At 36.6% G+C, this 20329-nt stretch overlaps 3 protein-coding genes across 4 annotated transcripts; 1 reads left to right on the top strand and 2 right to left on the bottom strand.

The window, feature by feature from the left end:
* Positions 1-395: 395 nt before the first annotated feature.
* LOC122294343 (IQ domain-containing protein IQM3-like) lies at positions 396-4404 on the bottom strand. The gene is made up of 10 exons (XM_043102988.1): positions 3881-4404; positions 3673-3787; positions 3506-3571; positions 3322-3410; positions 2832-2919; positions 2396-2542; positions 2198-2290; positions 1693-1794; positions 1354-1423; positions 396-1263 (listed from the first exon to the last, which is right to left on the bottom strand). The coding sequence occupies exons 1-10, from the start codon at positions 4123-4125 to the stop codon at positions 950-952; spliced, it is 1329 nt and encodes a 442-aa protein (XP_042958922.1). The 5' UTR covers positions 4126-4404; the 3' UTR covers positions 396-949.
* A 684-nt stretch (positions 4405-5088) lies between these two features.
* On the top strand, positions 5089-7859 carry LOC122294139 (60S acidic ribosomal protein P2-like). 2 transcript variants are annotated; one of them, XM_043102631.1, is made up of 4 exons: positions 5089-5238; positions 5323-5422; positions 7053-7285; positions 7694-7859. In XM_043102631.1, the coding sequence occupies exons 2-4, from the start codon at positions 5335-5337 to the stop codon at positions 7718-7720; spliced, it is 348 nt and encodes a 115-aa protein (XP_042958565.1). In that variant the 5' UTR covers positions 5089-5238; positions 5323-5334; the 3' UTR covers positions 7721-7859. The 2 variants fall into 2 exon arrangements, with proteins under 2 accessions (XP_042958565.1, XP_042958566.1); XM_043102632.1 differs by having other exon boundaries at positions 5167-5422.
* Positions 7860-8125: 266 nt separating this feature from the next.
* On the bottom strand, positions 8126-13601 carry LOC122294137 (neutral/alkaline invertase 3, chloroplastic-like). The gene is made up of 7 exons (XM_043102630.1): positions 13145-13601; positions 11647-12494; positions 10938-11103; positions 10618-10829; positions 9332-9825; positions 9187-9235; positions 8126-8712 (listed from the first exon to the last, which is right to left on the bottom strand). Exons 2-7 carry the CDS (start codon positions 12337-12339, stop codon positions 8395-8397), a joined length of 1932 nt encoding a protein of 643 aa, XP_042958564.1. The 5' UTR covers positions 12340-12494; positions 13145-13601; the 3' UTR covers positions 8126-8394.
* Between the last annotated feature and the right edge of the window lie 6728 nt (positions 13602-20329).

Here is a 20329-nt window from a genome sequence, read left to right as displayed (position 1 = left end):
TTGCTGTGTTATTTCTTATCTTCATTGCTGTTTTCCGCTTCATTTGGTTGTTTGAAAGGGAGAGATATGCCAAATTTGGATGCTAGCTATCATTCCAACTGGTTTTTATATGGTACCCTGCCTGCCCATTATAGTTGCGCCCATAGTTTTAGACCATGTAACAAGTTCCATTATGTGTGTACAATTTCTTTACAATAATGATTGATTTGATTGTTATCAGCTTGGTATTTCACTTTTCATGCCATCCTCATGATCTTCACCTCTGTGTGATCAAGTTTTACCAAGTACACATCTTAACCCCCTTTTCTAAGGGTGTAATTGGAGAAACAATTCAAAAATTTGTTAGTGCAAATACTTCCTTGTACCTGGTCAAGGATTTGTGTTTTAATCAGAAGTTGATAAATTAGTGCACATTAATTTATATTCATCCTTCCTTAAGATTCCCTCAAGTTGTGGACTGAACTTGAGGAGCTCGAATGGGAAGGGGAGATAGATACATGAAGTGGGGTCCAAGTTCGAGGCTATTGATGGTTCATGCACCCCATACAGTAATCTATCAAATTTTACACTGGCTTACAATGTGACAAAATGCATACTTTTCTGCAAATCCTTGTGCACAACTCCAAGAAACCACCACTTTCCAGCAGGGTTTGGATGCTGACAGAGCAATTGTTTGATTCCAGATATGTACCCGGGGCCATGTTCTTATTGCACCCAGGAGACTAAGCTGGGGGTATTAAATATAAGGAGTAATTGGTCATACTGCATAAAATATACCAAAGTCATTTACATGTGTGAAAACAAGGCACCTGAATCCATGATCATCTGAGATGATAGATAATGGCATTAGATTAGATGATATCGAAAGAGGTCTTCATGTGTATAGAAATTTGAAAATTCAAAATTGATGCTGACTTGTTAAATACCTTCTGAGAAAGAGTCAATCTGGTCACATTACCACACAGAAAGATGTGATTGAAGTGAGATTGGAGGGAAATGTAGAGACTGATGCTGCGGGAGGATCCCCTGGTGAGAGGTTAACAAACTTAAGGGATTGTAGCCTTAGTTCCAGAGGGTAGTCTGCTACACAACCTATTCTTGGGCCTGCTCCTGTTGACCATTTTAAGGACAGTTGATGCCCTAGTTGATAAGAACATGCTTCCTTTTTCGAGTTGATCCTCTGCAATATCTCTTTCTTTGGGACGCTTCTTTTGGAGCTTTGGAGATTACTGGACAAGGTTCTCTTATAACTGCTTCTTCTTTCTGTTTGAGCAAATATACATGATTCAGAGCGTCCTTTATTCTCAATCACATAAAAAACTTGAAAGTGGAGCGATTCAGAATTTGTTTTACCAAGGTCACTTCCTTCTTGAACTGATGTGCTGGTATCATAGCTCTCATGATCGTCAACAGGGGAAAGAACCTGATTAAAATGGGAAAATCTCAGCGAAATGAAGAAGAAACAGTATATCAAGCAAATGTTGGTTACAAAACACAGGTAAGGGTCCTAGGGATAATCAAAGTAGTACAGAATGAGAAATGACAAAAAAGTTCATAAAGGTCAACTTGCGATCTGCAGTATCCTAAAATCTTGAAGATATACTTTTATGGTTTATAAATGGAATTTTGTGAACATGGAATTCGAACCGGTGTAGTAGGTTCGTGCAATGTCATGGTATATGAGTTGAGTACCTGAAGTTCATCTAGGCTGATCCCATTCTCCTTGAGGAAGGCTAGGAAGCTGCCAAGGTTCTCATCAGTTGGACGGTAATGTCCACTATATGCAGACACAGACTGGAAGTAAAAAAGGACAATATTCAGAATTCAGAGGCAAGAAACATATATAGGCTTTTCAAGTTTTTAAGTATGCTTTTAAACTTATCCCTCATCAAAATAAAGTTGCAAGAATTTCTTGCAAACAGATATCCTATTATCTGCAGATGGAAGTTTCTCTTGATCCTACCAGAATTGGCATCATAGATGCCAATCTTGGTGAAATAGCCGCTATAGATTTATGCTGGGACTCTTATGCATGCAATTACAGAAGCTATAAATAAAAGATGATTCTGTGAGCTATTTCAAACTAAATCCAATCCCATGTCACCTTCTTGTAAATATGTGTAAAAATAGATCTACTTCTCATTTGAAAAGCAAATTTGAAGGCCAAAAATTATAGATATTCTTTCAACCAGCATACCTTGAGCTTGCCATGTTCTGCCTCAAGTCTTCCAGCGGCCAAAGTGGCCCCTCCAGCAAGGAAGCTGGAATGATGAAATAACCCCTTCTTTTTCTGGATAATACATAATGCATTAATCTTTTATATAATGCAAAGTATCATTACATTCCAGATTAGAGAACTGTAAACAAATGGTTTGGTGCACATGTCAGTTTTTACCTCGCCACCATAAAGCTTTCTCGAGGTACTCATAACAAAAATCCACTTTGAACCTTGCAATCCTTGATTTGTATGAAGGAGGTTTCCAGTTTGTTTATGTACCATCATCCCTTCAGCAATTATGTATTCATAGTATTCCCTCTCTTGCTTATCCATGGTGCATGTTGACAGATCAATTAAGCTAATTAGAGCTGGTTTAAAAACATGGGAAGCACAAAGCTATTTTCTAGGTAGGGTTGAATTGCTTCTGGCTTGTGGAAAATTGGAGTATTGACAGAAGCAGTGCTTATATAATTTCTATCATGCTATCTAAATAAAATTCTGACAAGAGTAGATTCATCTTAATGGACAGGGAAAAGGAAAATAATATTGCTGTGAGTGGACTTTTTCTTTGATTGTGAGCATCCACTCGGTTTGATTCTATAGAGAAACATACCGGTCCAAGATATTTAATGCATTCTTGTCGGAGCCTTGATCTTGGGCAAACTCTGAGATCAACCTCTTTGCCTTCTCCAATATCCAACCTACACAAGACATGTAAAAAACTTCTGAGTGACCCCTTCCCATATTTTTGTAAAGGAAAATTCTATACACCATACTACTATCCTACTTTTATTTCACTATGTAAGATATAGCACATTTAGCACTTTATTGGATAATTTTTTATCATTCAATAATGATAAATCATCTTACATAGTAGGATGAAAGTGGGATGTGAGTGTGGTGTATAGCATTATTCCTATAAATCTCTTTGACATCTCTTTTCTACTTTGTGCACACTTTCATTTCTATTCATATGGATGCACTTGAGTCACATGCACAAATTAGCGCTCATTCTGATATGGCAATTAAGGAGAAAAATCAAAGAATCAACCATGAGAAATTTTCCTGGAAAAGGAAAGAAATACTGAGAGAAATGGGCATACCAATAGAAAAATGGCTGCCGTGCATCACCTTTGCACCACTCTTCATAGTAGAAGTTCAGATTCCGACCATAACGATGTCTTGGATCAATCTGCGCCGCAAAAAAACAGCTTTCCAACAATGAAGAACAATGGAATAGTCAGTAGTATAAAATGTAATATTTGGCTTATGGCATTGCAGGCTTACAGCTTCAATCCAATGTTGGAAAGCTAATTTCCGTGCCTTTGTGTCTTTACACAATCCCTTTCCAACCTGCCAAAACCATCAAATTGTATGACACTATTGCTAATTTCATATCATTTATCATATCTTAATATGATTCTTTATATTTAATATGGTTAAATGCAGCATGCCTTGGAAGCAATCAGGCTGATCCTACTCCACCGCGAGGCAGCTGTTTCTGCTTTGTGAAAATTGAAGAAAGAAACTGTGCTGTGATTTAGCCTTGCGAAGTCTATAGCTTGCCACCTGCAAACATTCCCAAAACTTCTTACTTCTTATACGAGAAAGAATTGCAATCTTGCAGAGCATATGTATAAAACATAAGGTGGTGGCTTTTACCAGAGCTCTTCAGCAACCACAGCCGAGTCTGCTAGCCTGCGCCGGGTGCGATAACTCCTGTAAACCTTCTGCAACTTCACTGCAGCCGTTGACTCAAAGTTTTCTCTTCTATCCTGAGTGCCCATTGACATCAAGCCAGGGTGACCACTATCCAAAGAAGGTGGTGCCATAGGAGAGAAAAGAAGGAAGCCAAGTGTTTGAAAGAGATTGAGAAGTCTCTTCAAGGGAAAGTCTCTTTCTAGCATTCATTTTTCTTGTTTTGGTTGGGAGCACGTGGTTTAGATTTAGAATTGATGGTGCCATTAATGGGTGGTTCTGCTGCAGGGACAGCTTCCTACATTTGGTTGGACGTTTGAGGAAGAAGAGATCAGAAAGTGGTCTCCACTCATCTACCGGCTGAGTCATGTCAATGACACAACGCACTCTTTTTAGTGCCCTCTCCCGCCAGTTCATGCTCACTAAGATTTTATTTCTATTTGATGGGTTTTGGCCTTTCTCCTGCCGCTTTCTTAGCAGACAGCAAGATTTACTAAGATCATGTTCCAATGTTCCATTTTGAAGCTTTTATAGAAATATCTAGCTCATCTTATAATGGATCTTAAATGTGACACACTCCACCGTTGAGTTGTATATATGATGTCAAAAAATTATATAGTCAAATCGGTGTTTAGAGCACATATAATAAAGTGTTTATATAATATAATTTGATTTAAAAAATTATTTTAAAATTTTAATCTTACAAATCAAATATCATCATTTAAGCACTGTAAATGATGTGTTCCATATATCGACATGATAATAGAATAACTCATATATTACCTCCTTGAAGAAACAAAACCAGCAAAGGATAAAAAAATCTTTCGAACTAATCATTATAACTTTATCAAACTTTTAAATAAAAAATAAAAAACAATTCAATTTTTTTAAATTCTCAAAACAAAAATAATATTATAAAATTATATTTTAACTTTATAATATTTGTTATTTAATTTTTTCTCTCTCTTATTCCAAAATTCAAAAAATATTTAACTTAAATTATCTCACTATTATTAACAAATTATTTTATAATTATTCATAAAATTTTCATCTCTTCTCACTATCTAAACTTCGAATTAAGATGGATTTTTAGTAATTTATTAAGGCTAGAGAGAGAAAGGTCTAAACCATAAAACTTTAAACTAATAGTGATATTGGGAAAAAAATAAAAAAAATAAAAACAAAAAAATAAAAATCCAAACAATTAACAAAAAACCGTAGCTCTATAAAAAGCGCGAAGTTAGAAACTTAGAACCCTAACGAGCCTCCAGCACTGTTGCGCTCATTTCCCTATCAGAGCCTCACAATCACCGGCCCTCAAAGTACACTCTCTCTGTCTCACTCTCACTGTCTCTCTATCTCTCAATGTACTGATTAATCCTAACCTATATGAGTTGGCTTTGAAGGAAGAAGATAAAATGAAGGTTATAGCTGCATACTTGCTCGCTGTTTTGGCAGGGAACACCAGCCCTTCAGCTGTTGATTTGAAGGACATTCTTGGATCCGGTACTCTTCCTCTCTCTAGACTTCTGATTTTGACATTTTATGCTTCGAATGGGTTATGCTGATTGTAGCTGTTACATTACTTCGAGAAGAAGACTGCTTGTCAATCTTTGTTATTCCCTTTAAATGGGTTCGGATGATATTGCTTCCAAGTTTGTTGAATTTTGATGTTCCTCTTGGTTTTTTGGAAACGAGATATTTGTTACGTTTATACCATTAATTTGGCCTCAAAAGATGATACATTGATCAAACGAGTCTAAAAAATGGTGGACTTCAAGGGGTGGGTCCAAAGGGGTTGGTCTTGGGTCTCATTCCCTTCAAGGTCCAAGGTTTAACACCTCATGGGTACAAACAATCCTTTGGGGCCACACCCCCTGGTGAAAAGCCAGCAATTTAACCAGTTTCGTGTAGGGAAACTTTCGAGGGTGCGGTGCACGGGACCGGGGTTTATTCTGCAGGGGCGGATCCAAAGGGCCCTGCCTTGGAGAGGATCCCCGACATCAAAAAAAAAAGATGGACTTCAGATGGTCGATTTCTTGCTTGTGCTATGAACCTCAATTTTCCTACGTCTTCCCAAATTTGTTTTAGCAACTTACAGGGAATTCATGACTCTCTTTATTCTTCTTTGAGAGGCTAAATCCACTTGTTTGGTTTCTGGTAGATTTGGTCTGTTCTCTTCTACGTTGCATGTAGTCTATAATGCTACTCCGGGGTTGATCAAAACTTGTAACTTAGATTAACAGTTGGCAGTTGCTAATATTTTTTTAGTTATGTGGACATCTTAGACGGATTAGTAGACATTATATAATACTAAGTGGAAGAAGTGCACGAACATGATTGTTATCCACTTATAGGAACTTTTGTTTGAAGGGGTTAAATCCGAGCCTCCCTGAGCATTTGGACAAAATCTTGGGCTTCTGTTTTTGTCTGAATGTTTCTTAAGTATTTTAGTTTTGTGCAACAAGTGGAACATTTTTTGAAACTGCTTTTTTTTTTTTTTTTTTACTAATTTCCCTGTCGGGTGAGGGGGGGATGCCATACACCATTTTCGTTCTTTAACATGCAAATTGATTAAGAATTGTATACATGTTGTATAGGTGTTCACGATTTTAATAGTATGGCTAGCTAGGACAGGCTCGCTGGACCTGCCACTAAATATATGTCATTAGCAAAATGGATAGGTAAAAGTTGTCGATATTTCCTCTTTTTTATTTTTTGAACTTCATACCCGAATAAATTTTTATGACAATCAGTCTATCTTAGTCTTAGTTAGAGACTAGTTCCTGGAATAATACTAGTTTTGATTCTGAATAGTTAATCCAGTTCTTACTAAGTGAGAAATTTTTTCTGTTTTAGTTTCTTCGCCCGTTTAGATTAAGAATTAGTCTGGATTCCTGGTTTTGATGATATAATAGCTGGAATGAAAGAAAAAAAATGGATTCATGTAAGTTTATTACTGAATCATTGCTAAACTGTAGACTTAAGATTTGATTAAATAATGAAGATCGAACTCTGGGTTATGGTTCCGGACGGATTTGGTTATGATTATGACTAACATCCTATGCATATAAAAACCAAAGAAAATTTTTATAGATTATATGTTGTCATTGACTAATTGTTACTTACTCTGTAGTTGGAGCTGAAGCTGATGATGATAAGATCGAGTTGCTCTTGTCCGAAGTCAAGGGTAAAGATATTACTGAACTAATTGCATCTGGAAGAGAGAAATTGGCATCCGTGCCTTCTGGTGGTGGTGGTGCTGTTGCATTTGCGGCAACAGGTGGTGGTGGTGGTGCTGCCCCTGCTCCTTCTGCAGTAGAGCCAAAGAAAGAGGAAAAAGTGGAAGAGAAAGAGGAGTCAGATGATGTAAGCATCCTACAATAAAATTTCATTTACCTGAAGTTAGTTAACCTAACCTTCTAAAAGTGACTTTCATTCAACTCTTCTGGCCATTTATAATTCCAAGAAACTTATGCCATCAACTTCTTTTTAAAGTACGTGGAGCTGCCATGGGAAATTCAGCCATTGAGATCTTAAACCCAGGAAATGGGACCCCCCTTTCACTTCCCCCCTTCTGTCTCAGTTTTGCCACGGATCCTGATGGGAAAGAGAGTGGCCTAGTAGACTCCAAGGAGAATTGTAGGAATGGAAAACAACTCCAAATCCTCTCGATTGACTAAACTATTTGGCTACAGGCACAAACTTGTTGCTTTTTCAATAGTTGTATACAGTCCCATTTTATCTGACGTTTCTGTTCTTTTATTCTTTTTGCAGGATATGGGGTTCAGTCTCTTTGATTGAGGAAGTAGGATATCATCTAATGTACCAAGAATTGGAAGAACTCACCAAATCTTGTTTCTACAGGCCATTATTTTTCTTTTTGTTGGTTCTCTTTTAAGACTGGAAAGTTGATAATTATGCAAAAATCTTATTAAACCCAGTATTCTGTCTTGGAATGTTGCATGTCTATTTTTCATGAATCGAGATGTTCCTTGAGATATTGATATGATGTACCGATTTCCAATGGTATAGCTCAGCTGGTAGTAGAGCATTAGACTTTTAACCTAAGCGCGGATGAAGAAATGAAGTAGACGAGCCAGCCGTCATCCTTAACTTGCCATTCATCATAATCTTATCAAGACAATGAGAAATTCGAAAACAGCATGATAATCAACTGAATAGAAACAGAAGTGGTTTCTTCACTCGTAATCGAACTGCTTCAAGACATTGTCCTCCATTTGTCATGTTATAGAAGTTGACAAAATGACAGTTTCTGGGGCCCCCATATTATATGGGGGCGACATTTGAAGTCCTGAGCAGGCTACACAATCTTTACAAATGAATATTAGGATACATGAATAAGACCTGTCTAACAATTTCATTACAACACAACCATTCAATGAAGAATTACAGTTTGCCAGTTAAACCATCAGACCTTAAAACTCTAAATAGTCTTCATATGAATGTAGATAAACTCATATTATATAGGTCTGTTTCAAGTTCTTCCGACCACGCTTTCTTCTTGGGTTGGCACTGAGGAAGGCATTGACAAGTTCAGGATCCTCTTCTGTAATCAGAATCTTGGCTTTACTTGGGTCTGCAAGCAGGAGCTTTGCCACAAGGTATCCTGCGATTGACCAGGTTTGGAACAGGCGTGCCTGTTTTCCTATAAACCTTGCTCTTTTGGTGTCATAATATTCAGGCCAGTTGTCTCGTGATATGCGTTTCCCAGCAATTTCAACAGCTCTCGCAGCAATTTCTGGTCTATTCATCTTTATGCATGCAACTGTGAGCTGCAAAGATATCTAGACTGTTAAATCACTGTATATCTGTCAATACTTGGTTGAAACTGACCTGATTGATTATGCATAATCATTGAGATGCGTTTGCAATCTATAGGCAAACCAAAAAGATAAAGCAGACATTCCATACAGAGCCCAGAAAGTTCAGATCCAATTGGATCAAGGAACTAAACTACAAAATTATGAACACATAGAATGAAGCTTCTGAATTCTGACATTGTTAGGAATTGTATGTCATCAAGGAAAAAAGATAGAGCAGACTACCTTGAATTCCAAAAGGCAACAACAAAAGTCATTAAGATGTAATTAAACTACAAAATTAAAGGTGCCTTATTTTAATGTTTTTATGTTCTTCTACACCATTATTCTATCTCCCCCTCTCTCTAAAACGTGAACACATACAATGTTTACCTTTTATGCTTGAAAAATACAAATTTTTGCCTAATTAATACCACCAGAACTAACCTGCCAGAGCAGTGTTGGCCAAGAACCTGCATTGTGGTAGGACCAAGCGCTGCATCAAAAACAAATGAACCCTGGCATGAATGAAACAGCAAAGTCGAAGAAAAAAGTACATTATCATTACAAAGAAAGATATGGGACATATTACGTGTTCTTAGGATCACTTCCTGTGATAATCTGCCACTCCTGACCTTCAAGAGCAGGATAACATATCTTTAATGGCATATCTGCCACCAAGTCAACCCATTTGGCTTCAATGAGATCCAATATGGCATGTGACTGATCCAAAGTTGCAAGACTGCTTACAACAGACCACAAGTTTCCTAGAGAAAAAAATCGAAAATCCATGTGAGCTGGTTGCAAATTTCCAATTAGATAGCCACCTTTATTGGGTATCCATTCCACCAGCCAAGGTGGAATCTGATCGGGGTATATATTGAACTTATTAACTGCATCATATGAGTACTCCTCAGTCTTATAACGATAAATCTCGTTTAGCTTTCTTGAATCAATCCAATAATACTCTCTGATGTGGAATGACAGAGCTACCAGACGATTGTTCAGTGCCCGTAGAAGATCAGCCGATCCATCCTCTGGAGCAAGCATTTCACGTGCACAAAGTAATGCTGAATAAAACAATGCCTACCAGAATAAAACAATCATATGAGACCCAAGTATCAGAAATCTTGCTTGCAAGCAAGGTGAAAGGGGAAAAAACACCAGTGATTGATGTTATCAGTATACAACTTAAACTTATTTTAAGGAGAAACAATGGAGACACGGAAAGAAAACTTTATCAAATTTCTGTGCAAGCCAAATATCACCACCCATTTGTGCACTCCTAATTTCCTTGACTATACAAGTGTCCCCTTCTTTCACTGAGAGAAACTGATAACTCCTATTGGCTATTCTTTCTTCTAACTGCGTGCAATAGCAGCATGATCATCTGAATGGTTTTAGGGATAAAATCTTGAATATTTAAGCTTTCGAAAAAGAAAAAGAGGAAATAGAAGATCTCAGGTTGATTTGTTAAAGGGCTTTGGACGTAAAATCTTAATTATTTGTGTTAAGAATACTGTCCTGTAACAGTATGGCTAGTCCACTGATGTTGTGATTGTGAATGAGTCTTGTACCATTAGCCTGTGAAATTTGCAATAGCTAAGGCTGCTTGAGGCAGTCTGTTTTTTTAGTTGAAGGAGACAGATACTTTAATCTCCCCAAAATTTAGAGTTGATCAGCTTTTCATTAATGTTGCAGTCTTGAATGAGTCCATTAAAGATCAATTTGCATACTATTGTGACCAAAAAATCCAAAAACAAAAAAAACCTCTTTTCCAAGTTCTCTTGCCAAAGCAATTGCTCCATAGTCCAAAATTACAGTCATTTGAAAGTAATCTAAAGTGATCATTCAAGGATGATATGAGAGCTCACATACCTGTATTTCTAAAGGGTGGCCATGAATTCCCATTCTGCGATCTATCATGCAGGAACCATCTGTCACTAATAATGTAGGAAACATATCAAAACCATCAGCAAGACATAGCCTTAGAATCATTTTAATTCCTGTTTGCACATCAACTCTCTCCTGAACAGAAAGGTCCTCAGAGCATTTTCCATAGGCACGTAATAAAATAATCCACCATAATCCTGAAATTGACATAATTTAACAAATAAAGATTCAGCATTGCAAGAAGATAAGGCAAGCAAAAATTCCTCCCTTTTAGAAAACACTTGGGCTCAATGAAGACATTTTACCAGAATCAACTGGTGCAACACGGCCAATTGCTGCCTCTCCAAAGTCAGGATCCAGTACCTCTTCTGTGGCAGAATCATCACCATCCAGGGGAACTGTGCGCACCTTGAAGCTAGCAGGCATTAATCCTTGACCAGGGCTGTGACAATCCATTGTTTTCTCCCAGCTCTGCAATAAATGGAGTCATGCATAAATATACACATACATGGTAAATACCATAACCAATTGATTACAAGTAATATTCTCGGTTGGGTTTGGATATGCAGCAACCTACTTGATAGGAAGTCATGAATCACATACAATATCACACTGTCACTGACTTTCAAACAGTTATATATGTATGGCAGCAACTGTCATCTAGATATCTGATTTACAGTTGTCAGAAAGTTTCATTGCAGAATCGTGACAGCAAATCTCATAAAAACTACTGCAGTAAAATGTTTTTCAAGGAGATGGTACAGAAATTATATTCAAAGTGTAGCCAATAAGAATTGAAGTAAATGGTGCCTTCCCATGTATAGCATTACAAGCAAATTTCCATGGTGCAAAATTTAATAAGACATCAAAATATGTGTGACAAATGAATGACCATGCAGTTAAATAAACATGTAAATAACAATGGTAAACACAAAGTTTAACATTATAAAATAAGCTACATAATTTACTGGTTGCAAGGATTAAGCACTCACTATTATTGCAATACTGGATTACCTGCAACTGAAGTGTATGAAGGATGAAGTTCCGAACAATATCATACTCCCCCTTCAATAAGAAAGCTATACCAGAAGGTATGAAATCTCGAATGAAAACATGATCATAATTCAACGTACTGGAACTAGTTGGGTCTTTCGCAGCAATTGTTCCAATTGGACTACCACAATAATAAACCATTGACTCTCGGAGTAATTCCCATGCTTCATCCTCAATGGAGTCAACACTAATCTTGTCAAAGGTATCTCTGACTGCTCCATTTGCGCCATTAGATGTCAAACCCTCGTTTTCCCTTTTCAACTGTTGAAGATCCTGAAACTCCAGAACATTTGATGCATTCACCATAGTGTCCATAGGATTTAACATTTTTGCGTTATCCACAAACCATGTCCCATTTCCATCTTCAGTGGTTACCCCACTTACACTCTCAGCTTCTTGGCATTTGCAATTCTGAAGCCAAGGGGAGTCAACTTTTGTATTTCCAAAAAACCCACTGCTTAACCTTCGATCTCCATTCTGTAGCATGCTTGAACACTTGAGAAATTCAAAGCACCTTAAGGCCCTTCTCCTTGAACATTTTAAATGAAGATTAAGAGCACATGTTGAATCTGATGGGCTAAAACATGGACCACTACCAAAAACTCGAGGTCCAGCCCCAGACAGAACCTGCAGAACTGCTTCAGAAGTGCCCATCGATAAAAGGCTTGTATCAACCTAAATTATTAGTATCAAACTTGGTCCAAAAGAATCCAAAAACTCCTGTCTGTTTTGAGACAGTACACCTTAAATTAGAAACAGCTATATAAATCACCAAGTCCTCAACATCATCAGAATAGCTTCCATAATGTCTGAAATCATGGAACAAAATTAAATCAGTAGAGAAATGACACTGGAAATCACACCATTCTCATCCTGCAAAGGACAAAAGAATTGAAAAATAGAATATATTGACCCATATCCGGTAGCTGAGAAACTCTATGAAGACATAAAAACAAAACTACTGAAATTCTTCATTGCCTGAACCCATGAAATCAATAATAATATAAAAAAAAAGTATGTCCCTACCTTTTGTTCATTTTTTCCAATTAATCAAACAGGATCGCTCTTCTTGTATTCCAATATATACAAATAAGCAAGCAAAACGAAACAATAGCATAATCCAAAAAAACTAAAAAACTATTCACAGCTTTAAACGAATTGGAACAAAAATAATTGTAATTTCCAACAGAAGTACTATAATTAAAGTACATATATAATCAGAATTACAATCCATTAACAGTCATCTTAAAGTGAAATTAAAATGAAACCAATATATGCTAAGCTGTCATACCTATAATTAAAAAAAATTAAAAAAACTCTAAAATTAAAAATAAGGCCGTTAGATCGTTCGAGATGTACCAAAAAGAAGAGAGATGGGGAGTGCAAATGTAAACCCAGAAAAGTTAATACCATACAACAGTTAAAAAAATAAAGTACAGCTATGGAGAAAAATACATACCCAGTTGAAGAAAAAGTGCAAATTTTTTTTCTATCCGCCGAGATAACGAATCTGAGGTTTTCGATGATACGAACAATGGAAAAGAAAAAGAAAAAACCGCAGCAAGTTACAGACACAGCTTTCAAAAATGGTTGCGTCTGTCGAAGGAGACGTACGATCGTTAAGATGGTTGACGGAGGCCAAGAGAGATAAATCGATACGCTTTTGCATGACCACTCTCTTATTTTTCGATATATTTTCTTTTCTTTTTCATTTTTTGTGGGATTGGATTGTGCATGACGTAATCAGAATTTGTGGGGAAAATGCAAAGCACATGACCGAAACACGCACCAAATCAATGTGGTTGGATACCAACAGAAGTTCAGACAGCTGAGCTGACCAGAGCAAAGCACCTACTTCTCGCTTTTTTGCTTGCCCTTTCGGCCTTTCCAAACAGGAACTTCGGATGGCCTCAATTTAATATTCAAGTTCTTTTCTTTTTCCCCTGAATTGAATAGAAAATGGATAAGAATGGAGTACCAAAATATGGGATCCACAATAATTCAACAAATTCTCCCAAATACCAATAGATTTTTCATCATAAATCTTACAAAACAATGCCATCCACTAATTTTTTTTCTAATTTTTTTATTAAATAATAAAAAATGTTACTCTTCTGGATGTAATTGGGAGTTATTGCTAGGATTCTTTATTTTATTATTATTATTATTGTATTTTATTTAATGATTAATTAAGTATTTTTTTAATAATATTATAAATATTTAAAAATATTAAAAAATACATGAAAAAAGTAATAAAAAAACTCAAAAATAACTAGCAAAGCCCTAGCGTGAGCTTCCAACAGTAATTGTAGAGCCACTCTTAAAAATTAGAAAAAATTTGTTAATTTCAAACACGTGTATAAAAAAATCTCATATTATTTTTTTTAATAAAAAAGTAGGCTGTATTATATAAAAATGTAAAAAACTAATTTTTTTAATAAAATTTACTTTTATTTTTATTAAAAAAAATCTACGCAGAGCTTGTATATTTTCGACGGGATAAAGATATTATTACAGTCAAGACAAAAACAATGCCATCCACTACTTTTTTTTCTTCTTTTTTATTAAAAAATTAGAAAAATTTGCTAATTTTAAACTGCTTCACCTAACCTTCACCTCTATATTTTAGTCCATTTTTTTCAGTTAAGTAGTTAAGGTTATTAATTTTTTAAAATAAAATAATTTACTTATAAATATATAAAAATTAGATAAATAATATTTATAATTATAGAATACATAAATATTAAATAATTTTTTTTAAAATAATAAATATTAATTTTTTAATAATAAATTATATTCTTTTTAAAATAATTACACCACATTTATGAGAGTTACTCTACAAATTAATATCACTAATCACGTACGTGTGAGGAAAGCAATATGAAATTCCAATCAGGATATTAACAGTTTTACATCTTAACCATTGTCGAATTAGTTCTCCGTAGTGGGAATCACATTGTCCACTTTTGCTGCTAAATTTTTATGATTTGGAGTCTATGAGGGTTTCCGTTCCGTGTCCCAGCGATGTTTTTTCTTCGTGTAGGAGAACGATTCTTGTGCCTCGGCACCTCCATTCCGATTTTCAATTCAAATCCTGTTTCTTTGTATCACCCGAAGGGCCGAAACTTTCTTTCCTCATCTTTGCGATGGTCGGACTCCGAGATACCCTGGCACCTCCAGCGACGTTGTTCCTGAAACATGGGTCTGACATTTTACAGGCCCATTGGAGTATTTCCAGGAGCTTTTCGATCGAATCTCGAGGTAGGCATTTTTCGATTCCTTGATTATTTGCTGCTTTTGTTTGACTTCGAATAATTGAATTGATAAATTTGTAAGGACGATTGTTATTTAATAGCTTGTAATGTGGGTTATGTTAGGATTCTAGTTCGAGAGGGTCTGAGTTTGGTGCATTAGGTGTGGTGTGAAAATCCATGATTCAAAATTGCTCGTAGTGCGTATGCTTGATGGAATTTGAAAACTTCAAAGGAATAGTGGGCTATGAAAATTTTGGATGCAAATTGTAGGTATTCCTTGTCATCACTGAAATCCCATGTGATGGTTTATGGCAGTGACATGGTGGAAAAAAGTGTTCAAGCGTATACCGAGATCAGTTGGTGCACAATCCTAAGATTCGATGATTGAAACATGTTTAAACCAGTTACTGTTTTGCAAGAGTTTCTGCCTTTTTGTGGGAGAGAGTAGCTGTTTTGCCTATGAGAGGAGTAGAAGAAGAAATTCAATGTTTGCTAAACTGAATTGTGTTGATCTTGTTGGATGTGAAATTATAAGTTACCCCAGTTTCTTTTCTATGGAAGTGGGAGAGGCTGCTTGAAAAGATATTTTCCTATATTAATTCTTCAACAACTCAGGATGAGTTGGCCAATTAGGTGCATCCTTGATGGAGTCTATGCTCCTTATAAAGTTGGGACTTTATATTGCATTGGAGGTGGGGCTTTAACCGAGATTGTGAGGAAGCAAAGTTTGGACATTTTCAAACCTTCATAAATTGGATGGGTGATACTAAGACCTCTTTTTGATGGTGTTAAGGCATTGAATATTGTTCGTTGGTGATCTGTTCTGCTAACCTAGCATGGTTTGCTGCATCTGGAAAAATAATTAGTCAGGGAATCCAAACGACCCATACATTTGAGCAATGTTTCACTTTGTTCGAGACCGCCGTAACATAGCTTTAAGTGTATTTTTTTAGTTTTGTTGGATGTGGGTTTTCATTCTTCATTGTTTCCTCAATATCTGACATTTTCTCAGAGTTTGTTAGTTACAGTTTTTCTTATCTTCAAGAGGTGGCATAGTAGTGACCATGTTGCTATTAGGGACCAAATTCTGGTTATGCTTGAGCCTAATCTAATGGGAAAGGGCAGATTTAATTATTTAATTTATTGTGACTTGTCAGAGGAGGATGACATGGAGCTGTATCCAGATATTTTAAATGTTTCATATTTGTGTTGTCCCTCCACCTGGTTGAAATCTGATAAGCCTCAAATGTCTAGATTCCAGCACTCAGATTCCATATAGATAGTTTTTTTTTTTTTTTTTCCTTTTGTTGGGAGATTGTATTGATGATATAAGAAAACAATTGGGGAACACTAGAAAGCTCAATGAATTCATTGATATGATGAAGGTGTTTAAATATTCAGCTTCATAAGTGATTACCGCAGTTGAATAAATACAATAATTTCTGTACAGCTAAACAATCAAGCTGAAAATGGAAACAAAGAATCAAATTCAATCTTGACTTTGTAACAACGGTAGAATCCTTGACAGTAGGCTGAGTTGGCTGTTCTGATATGGAGGATTGAATGTGGAGTGGACTAGGCTTGTCTCGAGAGATGATGTGGCTTGAATTTTGGTATCCATGATCGATAGGGTCTTGAGAATCTATATGGTTAACTGATGATACACATTAATTTCTATATCTGGAAAAATAAAAGTTTGCCCAGGCTTGTTTTAAGTACTTACCTTCTGGAAATTTCATATAAAGTATGGTTGGTTGACAAGAAATGGCCAGAATACTAATGATGGTAGTTCCCATGGCGGTTCATAATAAAGAAACTGTAACACCCCCCTTCCCTAGGGTTAGGAATGTCACGTGCTTACGTAAATAAGCCAAGCAAGAGATTTCATGATTAATAAATCAAACTAAATAAATAATTAAAGCCTGGAACTAAATCCAACTGTTCCATCTAGGCCTAGCCCGCCTGATCGTATTGATCATCATCCTGACCTGAGTGGTTAAAAACATGAAATAAAGCTAAAATGAGTTGACGACTCAGTAGAAACCCATCACAACGTAAACATAATAAACGTAAGATTTTCATAAAATTTTTCATATTGAGAGTTTAAAATCATGACTGATAATACTGATGCTTATGCTATGCATAACACGTCTTGATTTATTTGAATTAAGTGACTGATCTGACTAGACAATATACTTAACCCTGTGTGTAAGGTTGTGCACCAGCCCCCATCCCACTGTAGCAAGGAGAGCCGCTAAGGTAGTATTCTGACATACTACGGTGGACCAAGCTTGAGTCTGTGGCTTTCACACCCACTTTGAATTTACATTGGTACCATGCATCTTAATAACCATCTGATTAAATTGATCTGATCTTATCTTGCACTTGAACTTAAGATAGTTTATGTGTCTTATGCAATGTGAAATACATGACATAATACATACATAATTATAATTGCTGAATCTAAACATGATGCATAATGAAATGATTGTTTTCTATGCTGGATGACATGTTTGCATGTATCATGACATTCATGGTACATAAAAAGTGGCTGTCAAAGAACTGGCTTTAATACTAATTTATCTAAACTGACATGTGATGATCCTAATTTATGATCAAACTACTTATCTCGTTGCACTGCTTCCTAAATTTCACTTTGTAGCTTGTCACCTATACAAAGTATTGAACGCCAGTAAATCTGTATAGGAAAATGTGTCCTAAAAACCTGTCTAGCCCATGTGAAAATTAAGCCCAACGTAACAATCAAAGCTCAACCTAAAAATATAAGTTTAAAACATATTCTCTTTGGCTTATAACTAAGGGGCATAATTGTAATTACATTAAAAAGTCTACCTTTCTGTAAGTGTAACCGACTGAAGGCGTAGGAATTCAATTCAACTTGAAATCAAACAGCAGGTATTTTCTTGAGGGAAACAAAAGCCGTGCGACAAATCCTTACCAAGAGAGGAAGTACGTGACGAAGCTGAGGTGAGGCGATGGTGGCAAGTGCAGCAACAGAGAGAGAGAGAGAGAGAGAGAGAGAGAGAGAGAGAGAGAGAGAGAGAGATTGGTGTCATTGGTTTAGGGAGAGAAGCAACAGAGAAGATAAAGAGGAGGGAGGTTGAGTGTGGGCTTACCGGAGGAAATACAGCGGACCTGGGGTGACGGCAAGTGCCCGGCAGCACTTTCTGTGCAGATGGAGGCGATGTGGAGAGGGCTAGCAATGTGCAGTGGCTTCCCGAGATGCAGTGGCCACTGGTTTGCACATAGAAATACCCTATTTCAGGTGTAGCAGAACAGAGCACTACCATTGGTTGTTTTCGGTGGTTGGGCGACGATGGCTCTCGAAAGGAGACGTGTGACGGTGCTCATTCATTCGTTTTCACGATGTTCCAACGTGGTTAGAGATGGTTGTTTTCCAAGCTGGGATTACGTTGGTGCTACTTGTGGTAGTGTTTGTTGGCTCGCTATGGCTTTTCCCATGGTTGTGACACTGTTCTAAGGCTGGGGGCTGAGGGAGGTGCCATCACGTGGCTACGGTGTGGAGGAGACGGGTGGTGCAGCACTGGACTGTCCATAGCTGCTTCAGCATGGAGGAGGGGACGTATGGCAATGCTAGGTGTGGCTAAAGCTTGTTGCTTCGTCCGATGCAAAATTCAGAAAAGACGGCACAGGGAAGACGTGGAGGAGCTAGGTTATGCATGTTGGGTTGCTCCCTGTGATCTTGACTGTCGTGGGTGTTTCTTGCGTGTGTTGCCGAAACTACTTTGATGGGTTGGGAAGTTAATGATGTGTGTGAGGAGGTAATGTGGTAGCCCTATATTATGAGGAAGGTGACAGCATATGCATGGCTACGTGGGTATATACAGAAGTTGTGTAGGGTATTTATTGGTGTGAGTTTTTCGGTTACAAAAAGGAAAGTTTTTCAACTCAATCAAAATGTAGAGATGCGGGCGTAAGTCAGTTACAATATACGAAATCTTCCAAATTAAGAAATTACCCTAGAGAACATAGCGGCGTGAAGGGAAAAATAACGTAGAGGAAAGAGAGGTATAAAAAAAACTTGAGGATTTCAATGCTTGCATTCTGTTGCAGTGTAACGTTCAAGTTAATGTTGAACATCCCAAGGATGAAGGCGTGAAGGCTGACGGAAGATCCCAAAATATTAAAGTGTAATTAGGAAAGATTATTATTAATAAAGATAAAAATATTAACAATTATAACTAAAAGAATACCTATAAGAAAAATCCATATTTAAAATAGAAACAACTTATTAATGCCATAGAATCCTATAAAATTGATAATACTAATAATAACAATAGGAAAATTTTTTAATAATATAAAACAAAATCCGATAAAATTATTCACATTCCATCTCTAATAATATCTGGGTTGAGTTGTTATAGAAACTCTTTACCAACTAGAAATTATTGCTACAGGTATACCACTCCATTTCTTTCTTTTATCCAACTGTTTGTCTTTGAAGCCCCAGCCATCAAAATGATCATCATACTTCTTGAACAAACTACTCTTCAGGAAGACCTCCTCTTCTTGATGGTGTTAAGGCATTGAATATTGTTCATTGGAACTTATAAAATAAAAATAAAAAAAATAAAAAAAGAATATTGTTCATTGGAGATATGTTCTGCTAACCTAGCATGGTTTGCTGCATCTGGAAAAATAATTAGTCAGAGAATCCAAACAACCCATACATTTGAGCATTGTTTCATTTTTGTCGAGACCATCATAACATTGCTTTCAGTGTATTTGTTTAGTTTTGTTGGATGTGGGTTTTCATTCTTCATTTTTTCCTCAATATCTGACATTTTCTCAGAGTTTGTTAGTTAGGGTTTTTCTTATCCTCAAGAGGTGGCATAGTAGTGACCATGTTGCTATTAGGGACCAAATTCTAGTTATGCTTGAGCCTAATCTAATGGGAAAGGGCGGATTTGATTATTTATTTTATGGTGACTTGTCAGAGGAGGGTGACATGGAACCGTATCCAGATATTTTAAATGTTACATCCTTGTGCTGTCCTTCCACCTGGTTGAAATCTGATAAGCCACAAGTGACTAGATTCCAGCACTCAGATTCGATATCGATAGTTTTTTTGTGTTTTCCCTTTTGTTGGGAGATTGTATTGATGATATAAGAGAACAATTGAGGAACACTAGAAAGCTCAATGAATTCATTGATATGTTGAAGGTGTTTAAATATGCATAACTGATTACCGCAGTTGAATAAATACAATGATTTCTGTACAGCTAAACAATCAAGCTAAAAATGGAAACAACAAATCAAATACGATCTTGACTTTGTAACGGTAGAATCCTTGACAGTAGGCTGAGTTGGCTGTGCCGATATATGTGGAGTGGATTAGGCTTGTCTCG

Source organism: Carya illinoinensis, chromosome 14, assembly GCF_018687715.1.
Source record: "Carya illinoinensis cultivar Pawnee chromosome 14, C.illinoinensisPawnee_v1, whole genome shotgun sequence".
NCBI classification, from domain to species: Eukaryota; Viridiplantae; Streptophyta; class Magnoliopsida; order Fagales; family Juglandaceae; genus Carya; species Carya illinoinensis.
Note: the sequence above shows the minus strand (reverse complement) of the source record. Positions and strands in the feature narration are given on the sequence as shown.